Source organism: Cibotium barometz, chromosome 18 (genome assembly GCF_041138505.1).
Source record: "Cibotium barometz isolate CiBa-2024 chromosome 18, ASM4113850v1, whole genome shotgun sequence".
Lineage (NCBI taxonomy): Eukaryota > Viridiplantae > Streptophyta > Polypodiopsida > Cyatheales > Cibotiaceae > Cibotium > Cibotium barometz.
Genome location: NC_141063.1, coordinates 33419319 through 33431907, shown reverse-complemented (window position 1 = coordinate 33431907; position 12589 = coordinate 33419319). Strand labels below are relative to the sequence as shown.

The 12589-nt window shown below is 41.8% G+C and overlaps 1 protein-coding gene across 2 annotated transcripts in view; it reads right to left on the bottom strand.

Annotated features, from left to right (window-relative positions):
• Window positions 1–1529: 1529 nt before the first annotated feature.
• LOC147629226 (UDP-galactose/UDP-glucose transporter 7-like) overlaps window positions 1530–12589 on the bottom strand; it is a 55586-nt gene continuing 44526 nt past the window's right edge. Inside the window, exons 2-5 of one of the 2 annotated variants that reach the window (XM_086812485.1) lie at window positions 3429–3649; window positions 3176–3268; window positions 2558–2928; window positions 1530–2465 (exon numbers count right to left, since the gene is read on the bottom strand). In XM_086812485.1, the coding sequence (XP_086668611.1) occupies window positions 2244–2465; window positions 2558–2928; window positions 3176–3254 (672 nt within the window). In that variant the 5' untranslated portion in view covers window positions 3255–3268; window positions 3429–3649 and the 3' untranslated portion in view covers window positions 1530–2243. Of the gene's footprint in view, window positions 2466–2557; window positions 3269–3428; window positions 3650–12589 lie in introns of both variants that reach the window. The other variant, XM_086812484.1, reaches the window with a different exon arrangement.

Here is a 12589-nt window from a genome sequence, read left to right as displayed (position 1 = left end):
GTAGTATGTTGCCTTCCTATGCCAAAGTAATGCCTATCTTCATATTCTCATACCCACCAAGACTTAAAGTTGGAGTTCAAGAAAAGCACTCCACTTGCATGGTGATTGCAATGCCATCAACCATTATACTTTAGTCTTTAGCATTTAGTCTCTCTATGTGTGTTTGTGGTCTCTATACTTTAGTCTTTAGCATTTAGTCTCTCTACACGTTGTGGTCATGCCATTGTCTTGGCGTGGGTAGTCTAATTGAATGCTTCATTCAATGTTCTGTTGGTCAACTTACACTCATCATTATGGTGTCATTTAAATCTATACACCCTAATGTTTGAAATAGAATTATAGTAACTTCGAACATGGCTTTCTATTGGAAACTTTGAACAAACCAAGCATGTATGCTTGCCTTCATTTTATATTGAAAGTGACTATTAATATTATCTATATAACTTTAGATAATATATATAAATTTAGTAGCCTAGGCTTTAGCCTAGTGGTTTGAGCTTACAACTCCCAAAAACATGTATCTTGGGTTCAAATGGTAAGGATGCCACTCCCTCATAAGGGGGATCCACGTGCTCTAGTGTGTGTTTGTGTGTGTGTGTGTGTGTGTGTGTGTCTCATGTAGGTGAACACAATGGCCATCTTTCATACACTAGAAATTACCACTAGTTTACATAGTGATCCTTTACCTCATCTATGACAAATGAACAAGTTAGTTCCTCAAACTATGTGACTTGGCTTTGCAGACATCTTCCAAGGCATGGTCCCCCTTGTATGTTTACAATTGTGTATAATACTCTCTTCAAACTAACAAAGTAGGATTACTTGTGAAGCATTGTCCTCCACCTTAAAATTAGCAAACATTCAGAAAGGGGATAGTCTCTTCTAAATGTTGGCCCATCTCTCCACCTTCTGACACATTGTAAATATTTCATATGTGAATTGTATATAGTGTAGCAAATAAAATTTGCATATACTTTATATTATGATAATAGTAATATAGCTCTCTCTCTCTCTCTCTCTCTCTCTCTCTCTCTCTCTCTCTCTCGTTGACACCGGTGAATGCAATCGCAGCACAATTACACGTCTTTTACATGAATTTTTAATACTACTTTATAGAATAACAGAAGCAAGCACGACGAAATTACACATCTTATTTATATACACAAGTTTAGTACATTTTATTGACCAAATACAAACGAAAGGAACCCCTTCAATGTTTAGAGAGGGAGAGAGAGATTGACATCTTCAAAAGACCCAAAGGGCATATGAGACCAGAAACATAGTACAATGTATCCACCATGATGAATACTGAACTATGGAAAAAGAAAAGTTGTACAAAACAAGCTATATAAGCATGTGTATCTGTGTCAAAAGAGAGACATAGAGAGAGAGAGAGAGAGAGAGAGAGAGAGAGAGAGAGAGAGAGAGAAGCTCCTCACAGTTCTCACTTGCTAGTGTGTTGTAGCAATATACAGCCAATTTTCTTGCAAAAAAACTTTACTTGTTCTTCACATTTTACCATTGGCATGCATGATTCAATGAGCATCCAAGAGTTTTCATTACAAATAAAAGAGGCCTGGAGGAGCTTACAATGTTGGCCAAACTCACAAGAAGATTATCATTTGTAAAATGTGTATTTCTGCAAATATAAAGATGAATTTGAATCTCTCTCCTTTATCTGTAGATTTGTTGTTGGCTTGTGAATGCGAAGGACATTATTTGGTAAAATGACTAAGAAACACAAACTCAAGAAAGAACCCATTCACTAGAGAACCTGACCAAGGTGTGATTTCCCAAAAATGCTTGGGCATGGATACTGGTCACTAAACAGTTTAAAATTACAAATAAAAATCAACTAATGGGTATGAATTAGTGTGGTGCCTAAAAGTATATTTGGCCCACAGATATGGTCTCCCCACACTGTAATGTGTTGCATTCTTACAATCATTGCAATGCCAAGAGAAGACCCCTCTCCCAAGCATTCTACCCATCATGGGTTGCCTAAGAAGAGTACTTTGGATTTGTCATTAGCAAACCACCCAAAACCAATCGCAAATCCAATGGTGCACTAGCCCATGCAGCTTACTGCACTGTTTTATGTCTGACATTGTCATCCTCTTAAACTGCTTGAACAAACCCACTATCAAGTGTCAGGCTGCAGGCCAGCGAGAAATAATGTCGAGGACATGTCTCAGCCAAATACCATTTCAACTGCCAAAATCCTCTGTTTGAATTATGAATATTTATTTTGAATCCAGTGTCATCATCTTATCTATGTGTATGGACAGAATTGGCTGATGCCCTTGGGACTCTGCAATGAACCTATTTTGCGACCCTGTTATTCCTTTGTACTTGTGCTGGTACTTCTCAGCAGCGTACCATATCCCCCCTACTGTGTTCATGAAAACACCGAGGACAACCATAACCGTGACTTTCACTCCGCCGAATGCAAAAAATCCAAGCACCTTCATCCATCAATCAAATAGAAACATCAGAACAGTGTAGCACATCATTAAATTGGCACTCTAATACACCAACTCGGAAGCGAAACACTTACAGATGAGAATAGGGCCTTCATTGCTCCAACAACCGTGGTCGTTAATGCCGAGTTCCATAACGTACACAGAAACAATGAGTAATTCAGCAGCGATCCCAATGCCAATGAAAAAATTAGAAGAGCAAGAAAAGAGTTAGAGGACTCCATCTGCTCATTGAATGCAGCCAAAGCTGCCAATCCTTCTCCAGAGCATATGATAAGCACTAGAAGCACTGGCAATGACAAAACTGCATTGTAAAGGAGCAGTTCGTGTGAGTTGTAACCTTGCTCTTTCCCACTCTTTTCCACGAGAATTAAGTAGGTTGACTGCAGCACACAGCTCGTGAGAGCCAAGAAATAGCCAACCAGGTCGAAGCTTAAGTCTCCGAGCCCTGCAATTATACAGCCAATCACAATCGTTGTGACAGAAAACAGCACCTGTTTGGGTGGCAAGCCATCACCCATGCCAAACTTCCCTAATATTACCAGGACCGGTGTGAGCCGTTTCAAGGTATTGAATATGGGTATGTTCAGGACTTGAAGTCCAGCCAAGGCAAAAGCTACATTGGCATTGTAAAAAAACACAACCGGGAAGAGGCTTCTTGCTGAGCTGAACTGAAGAGGCCTGGCATGCAGTACCTTGAGATATTTCCCAACATAGACAATAGCCACAGAAGCAGCCATTTGCATTGTCAACAACGTATTTGAATATGGCCATAGTTGGAGAATCCCCTGTATAGAATGAGCCTTACCAAGTCAAACAATATTTTTAAACCAAGTTAACCATTTTCTTTTTACTCCTCCAAGTACCATCAATTTTAAATTTAGCCTTGTAAATATTCTTGTGCCAATGACCTTGCAAGTTCAAGGAACTTCTTGGTCCAGCACATACCTTATTTACGAATCCCATGACCAGAGCAACAACTCCGTAGAGCAGACTTGCACCCACACTCATGAGCTGCTGCGTATGAGCTTCCCGTTCTTTCATTGATAACAAGGAGTCTGCTTTGGACCATGCTGTAAATCTTTGGAACATTTTTGTGAAAACAGTTTTAAATCTTACTTGGGCAGAAGGCTTCCACAAAGCTCATTGTAATTAGCAAAAAGCTAAACCTGAGAAGAACCATAGCATTTGTCAACACTCTGATTAAGTTTCCAATCCTGCATTAAAGACTTGTCCAACAAAAGTCTTTATAGTCGTATAACGTTAGTAAGCTTTAACATATATTAAATGAGAGGCTCAAAAGCATTGAAAAGCAACTACAGCACTAGCAAAAGTCAACACAAAACTTGCCAGGGCCTAGATTGTCACATGCTGTATGGACACCTCCATAGTTGTACAGACCTGCAAGCTGGGGTCTTGGGGGTTCAAAGCTGATCATTTCTGTTTTTTGGCTGTGAATAGACATGCGAGAATGGTACAACCACCTGCATCTGTTATATCACATGTTGTGAAGGCAGAATGCTAGGGTTTTGTTGTACTACCGACCCTGAATGTTGTTCAGAGGCTGTATGACGTCTTTTGGGATTGCTCTGGCAGTCTTTCTATTGCTGATTGCTGATTCCCGGGCTGTTGTCCCAAAATCCTGTCTGAGCAAGTTGTCTACGAAACCCTAGAAGATGGTCAAGCTACCCCTGATCCACAAGGCTGGATACAGACAAGCAGACCCTAGGCTCAAAGTCCGGGATTGAAGCAAAAAAGAAGGCTGTGGCTTCAAACAGTAGGCAAATCTATCATTGGAACAAAGAGGAACTTACACAAAAAAAAAGGTCCGTGCTCCAAATGTGAGCAAATCTTCAAATTGTCCTGTCTTGGAGAACGAAGTGAGAATTCAATCAATACCTCCAGTACTGGGGAACGTAGGGCGATTCCATCTTGATCTTTTTCGATGCTACCATGAACTCCACTATCCACTCGGCTGCAAACTCCTTCGCAACTTTTTGCAAGCCTTCCACCTCCCTTTGGTGCCATGCTTGTCGTGCTTCTTCTGGTGGTGGACATCTCTCTCTCTGCATTCCCGGTTGACTTCCCCATCAAGGCTCGAATCCTCTCTGACAGGGTGAGATTCTTGTCGAGAGAGTATCTAAAAGAAGCCATTTCCTACCTAGGTTAGACCTAGGCTAAGACTTTTGCTGGTCCTAGTCTTCATGCAACCTATGCTATATGCAAAAATGGGCTGAAAATGCAAGTTCGCAAATCCTAATTTGGTTTTTAGCTTTGCACATTGAAGCTAGAACTGAAAACACTGATGAAACGGCTGATCTAATGCAAAACAAGGAAACCCTAATTTTGTTGCAAACCGTAAAATGCAAACCCCAATTTCAGAAAACCCTAATTCAGCATGCACAAACTCTACCTAAGATGAAACTATGTTCTAATACCATGTCGTCACTGCTCGATAAACTAGATATTATAAGGTTGAACCATAGTTCTATTTTACAATCTGATCTCCTATAAGGAGCATTGTACATGTGCATAAATATGAATAAAGATAATTTTCTTCTCTTGTGTCGTACAATCTTCCAAGTTGTAGCCCTTTGCCAATGAGGTGATAGCTCAAGTGGTAAAAGTGCTTGTCTAGGACCCCACAAGGTGCTTCCTCGGCGGCATCACCTACGGTCGATGAAAAATGATAACTATGGGAGGATCTTAGGCCTAAGGCTAGTTGGGGGGAAAAAAAAAAGTTGTAGTCCTTCAAGCTTTTAGCGGTCAGAGTAGGAGAGGGTAGATTTAATTCTTATTCTTTTTCAACATTGGTATCAAAGCTAGGTTAGCTTAGGGTTGCCATTGATCTAGCTACTTTATTAGTGCCAAAATCAACGTGCTTGGCAAGGAAAATCTGTGCAAATTTTGAAGGAAAAATTTGTGTCTCCAATCAAAGTGTTTGACGCAAATGGACAACACAACAACAAATGAGTCAGCTGGGTAGCAAGACTCGCAATTTCTCTCCAATCGAAGTGTTTTGACATTGGCAGACAGGCAACAAAACAACAAATGAGTGAACTTGATAACCAGACTCAAAATCTGCAGCACCTAACTGGTGAAGAGGCATATTTCAACAGCAACAAAGATCAATATATGTATAGGCAAATTTACTCTCCCTTGTAGCACTGAATTCCCGAAATTCGTTTTTCTTCCTGAAACTCTAAAGCAACAGCCTTAAAGATTAAAGCTTTTAACCTCTTGTTTAAAAGGTTTAAAAATAACCTTTCTTCACGCCATGGTAGCCATGGAGTTTCGAAACAGGGAGTTTCAAAACAGGTTTCAAAGGTTTCAGGAGGTTTCGGTCCATGCATGAAACGCCGTCTGAGAGGTTTTGTAAAAAACTCAAAGATAAACATATATCTCTATACATAGACTCTAAATATTTATATATATATATACCTAGATAAATCCAAAAACATGCCCAAATTCACCTTATAAGAAAATGCAAGTTATAAACTCATCGTAGTCATCTAAATATTGATGCACATTGCACAAGATGTCAAATTAACACATCAGATGAGTTGTATTATCTGCAAGAGAAGTCATGACCATCTTCAAACTTGAACTGAATAAATCACAGCTACACATCAGTTGTAACACAAGTCATTCTCTATAAGAAATCATGACATGAACATTCAAACACATTTCATAAGACAAAAACACATGTTCATGAATCATGATTCATAGCAGAATAGTCACTAGAGCCATAAATGAAGAGTCAAGGCTCTCAAGCAAAGAGGCTACATCAATGAAAAATGAGAACACCAATGTCAATACATAAATACTGAATAGTGAAGCCTATGTAGAATTTAATGACATCAGATCTCATCCTCATCCTCATCCTCATCACTCTCACTACTAGCTGAAGACTCCTCAAATGTGTCATCATCTGTAGGGACTCGGGAGTGTGCAACACTGGTACTAGCTCGCTGGGATCGAGTGGCATGCACGGCATGAATTTTATGGGTATGCAAGCTATTGTTTGCATGCAATTTTCAGATTTTTGTTGGGCTGGTCCTGCAGCAAAAAATCCCCGCTTGGACTTGTGGCACTTTGGTTCACATGCATTCATGTTATCTTTTTCCAAGTGGTTGTTCATCTGTGGATCATTGTCATCACTCTTCTAAAAGGCTAGATGCTTCCTTTTGATGGTTTGCTTTCTTTTTGGTGGTCATCAATATGCGGAGATTGATGGACTCGGTCATCAAATCTTATCGGACATTACCTCTCATCTCAATTCTTTTGGCATGAAGTTATAGCATGCTTGTAAAAATTAATGTATTGGCTTGGGCAGGGCAAGATATTGTTGGAATATTTATCATCTCCAAAGGACCTTTTTCATGCTTGTACAGGTCATTTTTATGGGCCCTGCATTAGCATATTTGGCAGACATTATTTAGGATTTTTCCAACATTTTATGAGCCTTTTTTAGGTTATTTTGGCATATTTATGCTACATGACAGGCTACAGCTGTTGACCTACTACAACTGGCCGACCAGCTCATATGGGACATATATTGTCACCATCCTAGACATTTCCCAGATGATGGGGTCTGGTGGACTCCATGACATCCAAATATTCGGAAAGAACATGCTTTGGGAATGGGGGATTATCCTAGAATACAAAGGAGAGTTGCTATTTTTGGCCCAACTCCGATGGAAATTCTGTTCACGTCATTACGTCTGGAATTAAGCAGATACCAAGAGTTGCCAAAGTACCTATGACAACTTTATAAATTGGAGCCCTCTCTCTTCATTTGAAGGAGGCTCTCTTGAAGCAGACTAGCCTCTACCACCATTACAGGCTACCCTAATGATGGCTCTTTCTCTCTCTCTTGAAGGCTGCCCATGAAGAATACCGGCTGTTAGGGACTGTTTTGGAGGCTCGACAAGTGCATGCTTCACGGAAAAGGCAAGTCGGAGTCTGCTTTTGTTGCCTCTAACATCCACTTCTTCATAGGATTCACTCCTCATGATCACAGAGATGACTTCTCTAGAAGCCGTCAATGACACACCTAAAGCAGTGGAATGGGTTGGTAATAGTGGTGCTTCTGCCCACATCACCAATCAAGCCCGTATCTTGGAGGACTACCAGACTCTCTTCTTCAATTCGCATCGACAACTCCTCTTTGCTTCTTGTCTCACCAGTGTTGGTAATGTTTCTTTGGGTTCCTTTGCCACCTTACATGATGTTTTATATGTACCACGGATTTCCAAAAATCTGTTTTCAGTGTACAAAGCTTCTTAGAAGGGACTTGGTGTGTACTTTGATGATAAGGTTATTGAAGTGATTGACAAGAAGACTCTCCCGGTTTTTGCCAGTGGAGTCCATGATGGGGGTCTCTACAAGATCACCAACTTTTCTTCCCAAATCCCTCACGCTGACTGACATATTCATCAGCTTCTCTCCCCCTTGATGGCTTTGGTTTCTAAGGAAGATACTTCTCTGTGGCATTCTCGCTTCGGTCATGTATCTACTTACAGAAGTTCCATTCTCAGCAGGTTACCTCATCTCAAGTCTCTTTCACACATCTGCTCATCCTGCATGATAGGCAAGCGTCATCGAGATGCATTTCCAGAGGAGGCCACTCATCGAGCAGCCCAAAGACTGGAGCTTATACATGCAGATCTTGCTCGACCTATGGAGGTTGAATCTCTTGGAGGGGCTCAATATTTTCTTCTTCTTGTGGATGAACTCACTCGCAAAGTCTGGATATGTTTTCTGGCTCGCAAGTCAGATGTTTTTGCCAATTTCAAGACTTGGATCGCGATGGTGGAAAATCAGTCTAGGTGTACAGTTTCATTTCTCCGCACTGATAATGGTGGCGAGTTTGTACCATTTGATGACTTCCTTGTGTCGAAAGGCATTCACCGCGACAGATCACAATTCCTTACACTCCTTAGCAGAATGGAGTTGTGGAACGGAAGAACCAGACCGTAAAAGAGATGGCTCATTCTTTGTTGCATCATGGAGGTCTCCCTCTTGCTTTTTGGGGTGAAGCTGTGGCTACCTCAGTTTATCTCATTAACCGCTCTCTCACAAAAGCCGTTGTTTGAGGAGATGACTACACAAGCCTTATGTTTCTCATCTACGTGTTTTCGGTTGTGTTGCTTATGTACATGTCCCAGATCAGAAGAGGACCACACTCGCACCGAAGTCAAAGAGGATGATCTTCACAGGCTACAATCTGAGATCTAAAGGATATCGCTTTCGGGATCCGGAGGTTGATCACATCATCATTTCCCGTGATGCTCGGTTTGATGAGAGCTTGTTTGGCATCGACTCCTCTCCACCTGATGCATCTATAGATTTTCTAGATGATTCATTCCCAGCAGATGTTAGTGATCTTATACCTCTTCCACGTCCAGCTCCTCCTCCTCCTCCTCCTACAACTCCAGTGACAGTTACTACTTTACAACCACCAGTTCTTGTTGCACCAGCTTTTGCGGCTCCCAGTCCCTCTACGAGTCCTGCTTTAACTAAGAGATTACCCCTACCAGTGCTTACTTCAACTCCTCTCCCAACAGCATCAGATGAGTCCTCTACTGGCAGCCAGATCTTCTTCTTCTTCACGCTTTGAGAGGAAGGTTGGCCTACCTCGATGGGTTCAGCAACTCTTTAGAGATTCTGATCTCACTTATGCATACCTCCATATCCAGATCTCTACACCACCCTTGGACCTTGCTGTTCATCTCGGGCTTCCACATCTCATCACACAGTGAATTATGCTCTCATGAGTTCTTTCCAGGAGATGGATGAGCCTGAGAGTCTAGAGGAGGCTCTTTCATAGCCGCAGTGGCGGCAAGCCATGGAAGCAGAGTTGTCCTCTATTGAGAGGAATCACACTTGGTCTTTGGTGCCACGGCCTTTACATCGTCGTGCGATTGGTGTGAAATGGATTTTCAAAGTCAAGTTTCATGCAGATGGTACGATTGTTTTGGCTCTGGCTGCACACTTCAGATGGCTCGTGTTACAAAGGATGTCAAATCCGCTTTTCTGAATGGAGATTTAGAGGAGGAAGTTTCCTGATTTTGTGATTCAGGGACATTACATCCATGTGTATCTTCTGAAGAAGGCTCTTTATGGTCTCAAACAAGCACTTCGTGCCTAGTATCAGAAGATTGATACCGTCTTGTTAGCTATTGGCTTTGAGAGGGCATATGCAAACAACAATCTCTATGTGCTTCTTTCTAATGGGGATATTTGTGTCACTGTGGAGGAGAGGAGGTAGGATTTGTACTCAGCCTTGATGGAAGAAATAGAAACAGTCCTCTGATTCTGAGACTTCCAAGAAACCAATCCTGTACCAAGCATGAAGCAATATCCAAATGTAGACCTCCGAGTATCAATGCAGCCTGCCCAATCAGAATCTGTGAAACCAACTAAATCAACACCACTGGAATGGGTGATGCCATGATCTGAAGTACCTTGAAGATAACAAAGAACTCTCAAGGCTGCCTACCAATGAGACCTTCAAGTAGTTGATGAGAACTAGCTCAGAACACTCATAGCATAAGAGATATCTGGACGGCTGTTGGCTAGATAAAGCAAGGAGCCAACAATTTTCCGGTGTTCTGTGGAATCCACCAAGGGTGTATCATCCTTGGCATTGGGATCCATGGGACAAGAGAGAGGTGTACAATCTAACAACCCATAAAGTGAGAGGAGCTTCTTCAAATACTTCTGCTGAGAAATGAAGACACGATCATCTTTCTGCGAAACCTCCAGCCCAAGAAAATAATGAAGAAGGCCAAGATCAATCATCTCAAATGTCGCTGAAAGCTTGGACTAAACCTACAAGACCAACTCAGTATTTGAGGCAGAAAGGATGAGGTCATCAACATACAAAACAAAGGCACTTTGGATTCATCAGATTCTGGAGCATTTGTGTTGTGTCGACACTTCCCCGGTTACCATCTTCTCAGATTCTCAAAGTGCTATTGCTCTAGCTTAGAATCCTCTGATACGGGGCCGATCCAAGCATATTGAGGTGCATAATCATTTTGTACATGACTGGATCGAGTTGGGACTTCTTCAACTAGCCTACTGTTCTACCAAGGATAATGTGGTTGATCTCTTCACCAAACCACTTCCGAGAGCTACTTTGGAGGTGTTACGTCAGCGTGTTGGTATTGGACCGCCCCTCTGGTGCTGAAGAGGAGGTGTTCGAATATATATCATCTCCAGAGGGTCTACATGTACCTTTTTTCATGCTTGTACTGGTCATTTTTATGAGACCCTACATTAGCATATTTTGCAGACATTATTTAGGATTTTTCCAGCATTTTATGAGCCTTTTTTAGGCTATTTAGGCATATTTATGCTACATGACAACTGTCGGCCTGCAACAGCTAGCCGACCAGCTCATATGGGACATATATAAGGGATCACTCCCTTCTCTTCAGTTCCCATTTCATTCTTGATATCTGCTGGAGGTCATTGGCTGTTGCAACAGTCTCTTATGCTTGTAAGCACCTACAGGCTTCCCTCGTGCACATTTTCAGCAATAATCAACTGTTCTCAGCCTTCTACAGTTTGTGCTTTTGCGTACAACCTATGTTTGCTCTTTCTTTCAGATATTCCTATTTCATTTGTCTTCCCAAGGTTGAGGCTGAGTATTCTCATACGTGGAAACACTTTCCAAGTACTCATGTGAATTCCATCAAGATGCTATTGCAAAATGCATTTGCTTGAGAGGGGGATGTTGGATAAATTGGATATTATATGGTTGAACCATAGTTCATACTCATGCACCTATTTGAGGATCTTTTTGACAAAATCAAAGGCTAGTCTATTTTTGGCTTGTCAATCTCTTGTAAGGAGCATCGTACATGTTTATGGATATAAATAGAGTTATTTATCTTATTCTCTTGTGTTGTGCAAATCTTCCAAGATGTAGTCCTTCTCAAGCTTTTGGTGTGTAGAACATGAGAGATTAAACTTAGCAAGACACAATAGAGGAGAGAGGTGTAACCCTAATCTACAGTATATTGCAAAACATGAATATTTACGATGACGAACTTGGCCACAGCGGCTAGTCGTATCGTAGGTCAACCTTGGTCGGCCACCCTACGACTAGTCCATAGGGACTGAACCGACCATATCACCCGACTGGGACAATAATAGACTAACCAAAACATCATAGGTCTTGACACAACTTCCAAGCCCATCCAAGGTCGTTTGGGCATTTGTTTAAGCCCCTCAACACCTGAGGACAAAGTTTCCTAGGAAGATCTCTTATATCCTAGAGTGCAGTCAATCGGCCCACGCTTACATGCATCCTACTTGGCATGGCCAACATCCAATGTCTGAATTGGGCACTGTTGGGTGCCCGAGTTCTCCACACAACAGTTGCTCCTCATAAAGGGGGCCTTACAAAATAGAGCAAGCCATCACCTGCACAATCACAATGACAAGGATGGAGCAATGATTTTCAACAAATCTTGGATCTTGATTTAGATCTTGATTATACATACCTATGTACTAATGCATGCAAAATAGAGCAAGCCATCACCTGCACAATCACAATGACAATGACAAGGGTGGAGCATTGATTTCCAACAAAACTTGGATCTTGACTGGTCGGATTCACCTCAGCCAGCCCTTCTATGATCCCAAAAACTCATCAAAAAGGTCATTTATTGTGTTCATATTGCCCCCAACTATTTGTGCATGTCTTTGGCACCCACAAGCACCTCTTGGACTGCTAAAACAACCCCAAACATGCCATACTCTGCCACGTACTTTGCATAGAAAGAAGTTGCAAGTAGGAAGCATGTCGACACATGGCGTATGTCAGGCGTTTTTCTGAGAGAGGTTTTGGGCCTGTGTACATATGGATGCATGGCGTGTGTGAAGAGCTTGGTTTTTGAGGGCGTTGCCAGGTGTTCAAGGTGGATGGATTTGTTTTGAGCTTGTGCAGGCCTGTCCGGAACGAGGTTTGCTGGGGATGATTTTAGCTGCTCGATCGCTTGAAGTGTGTGCGCGTCCAAAGTACAATTGGGCACTGGAAGCTGCATTTGAAAGAGGTGTGTGGAAAGCGTGGGGAGCAATTATTTGTTGGAAAT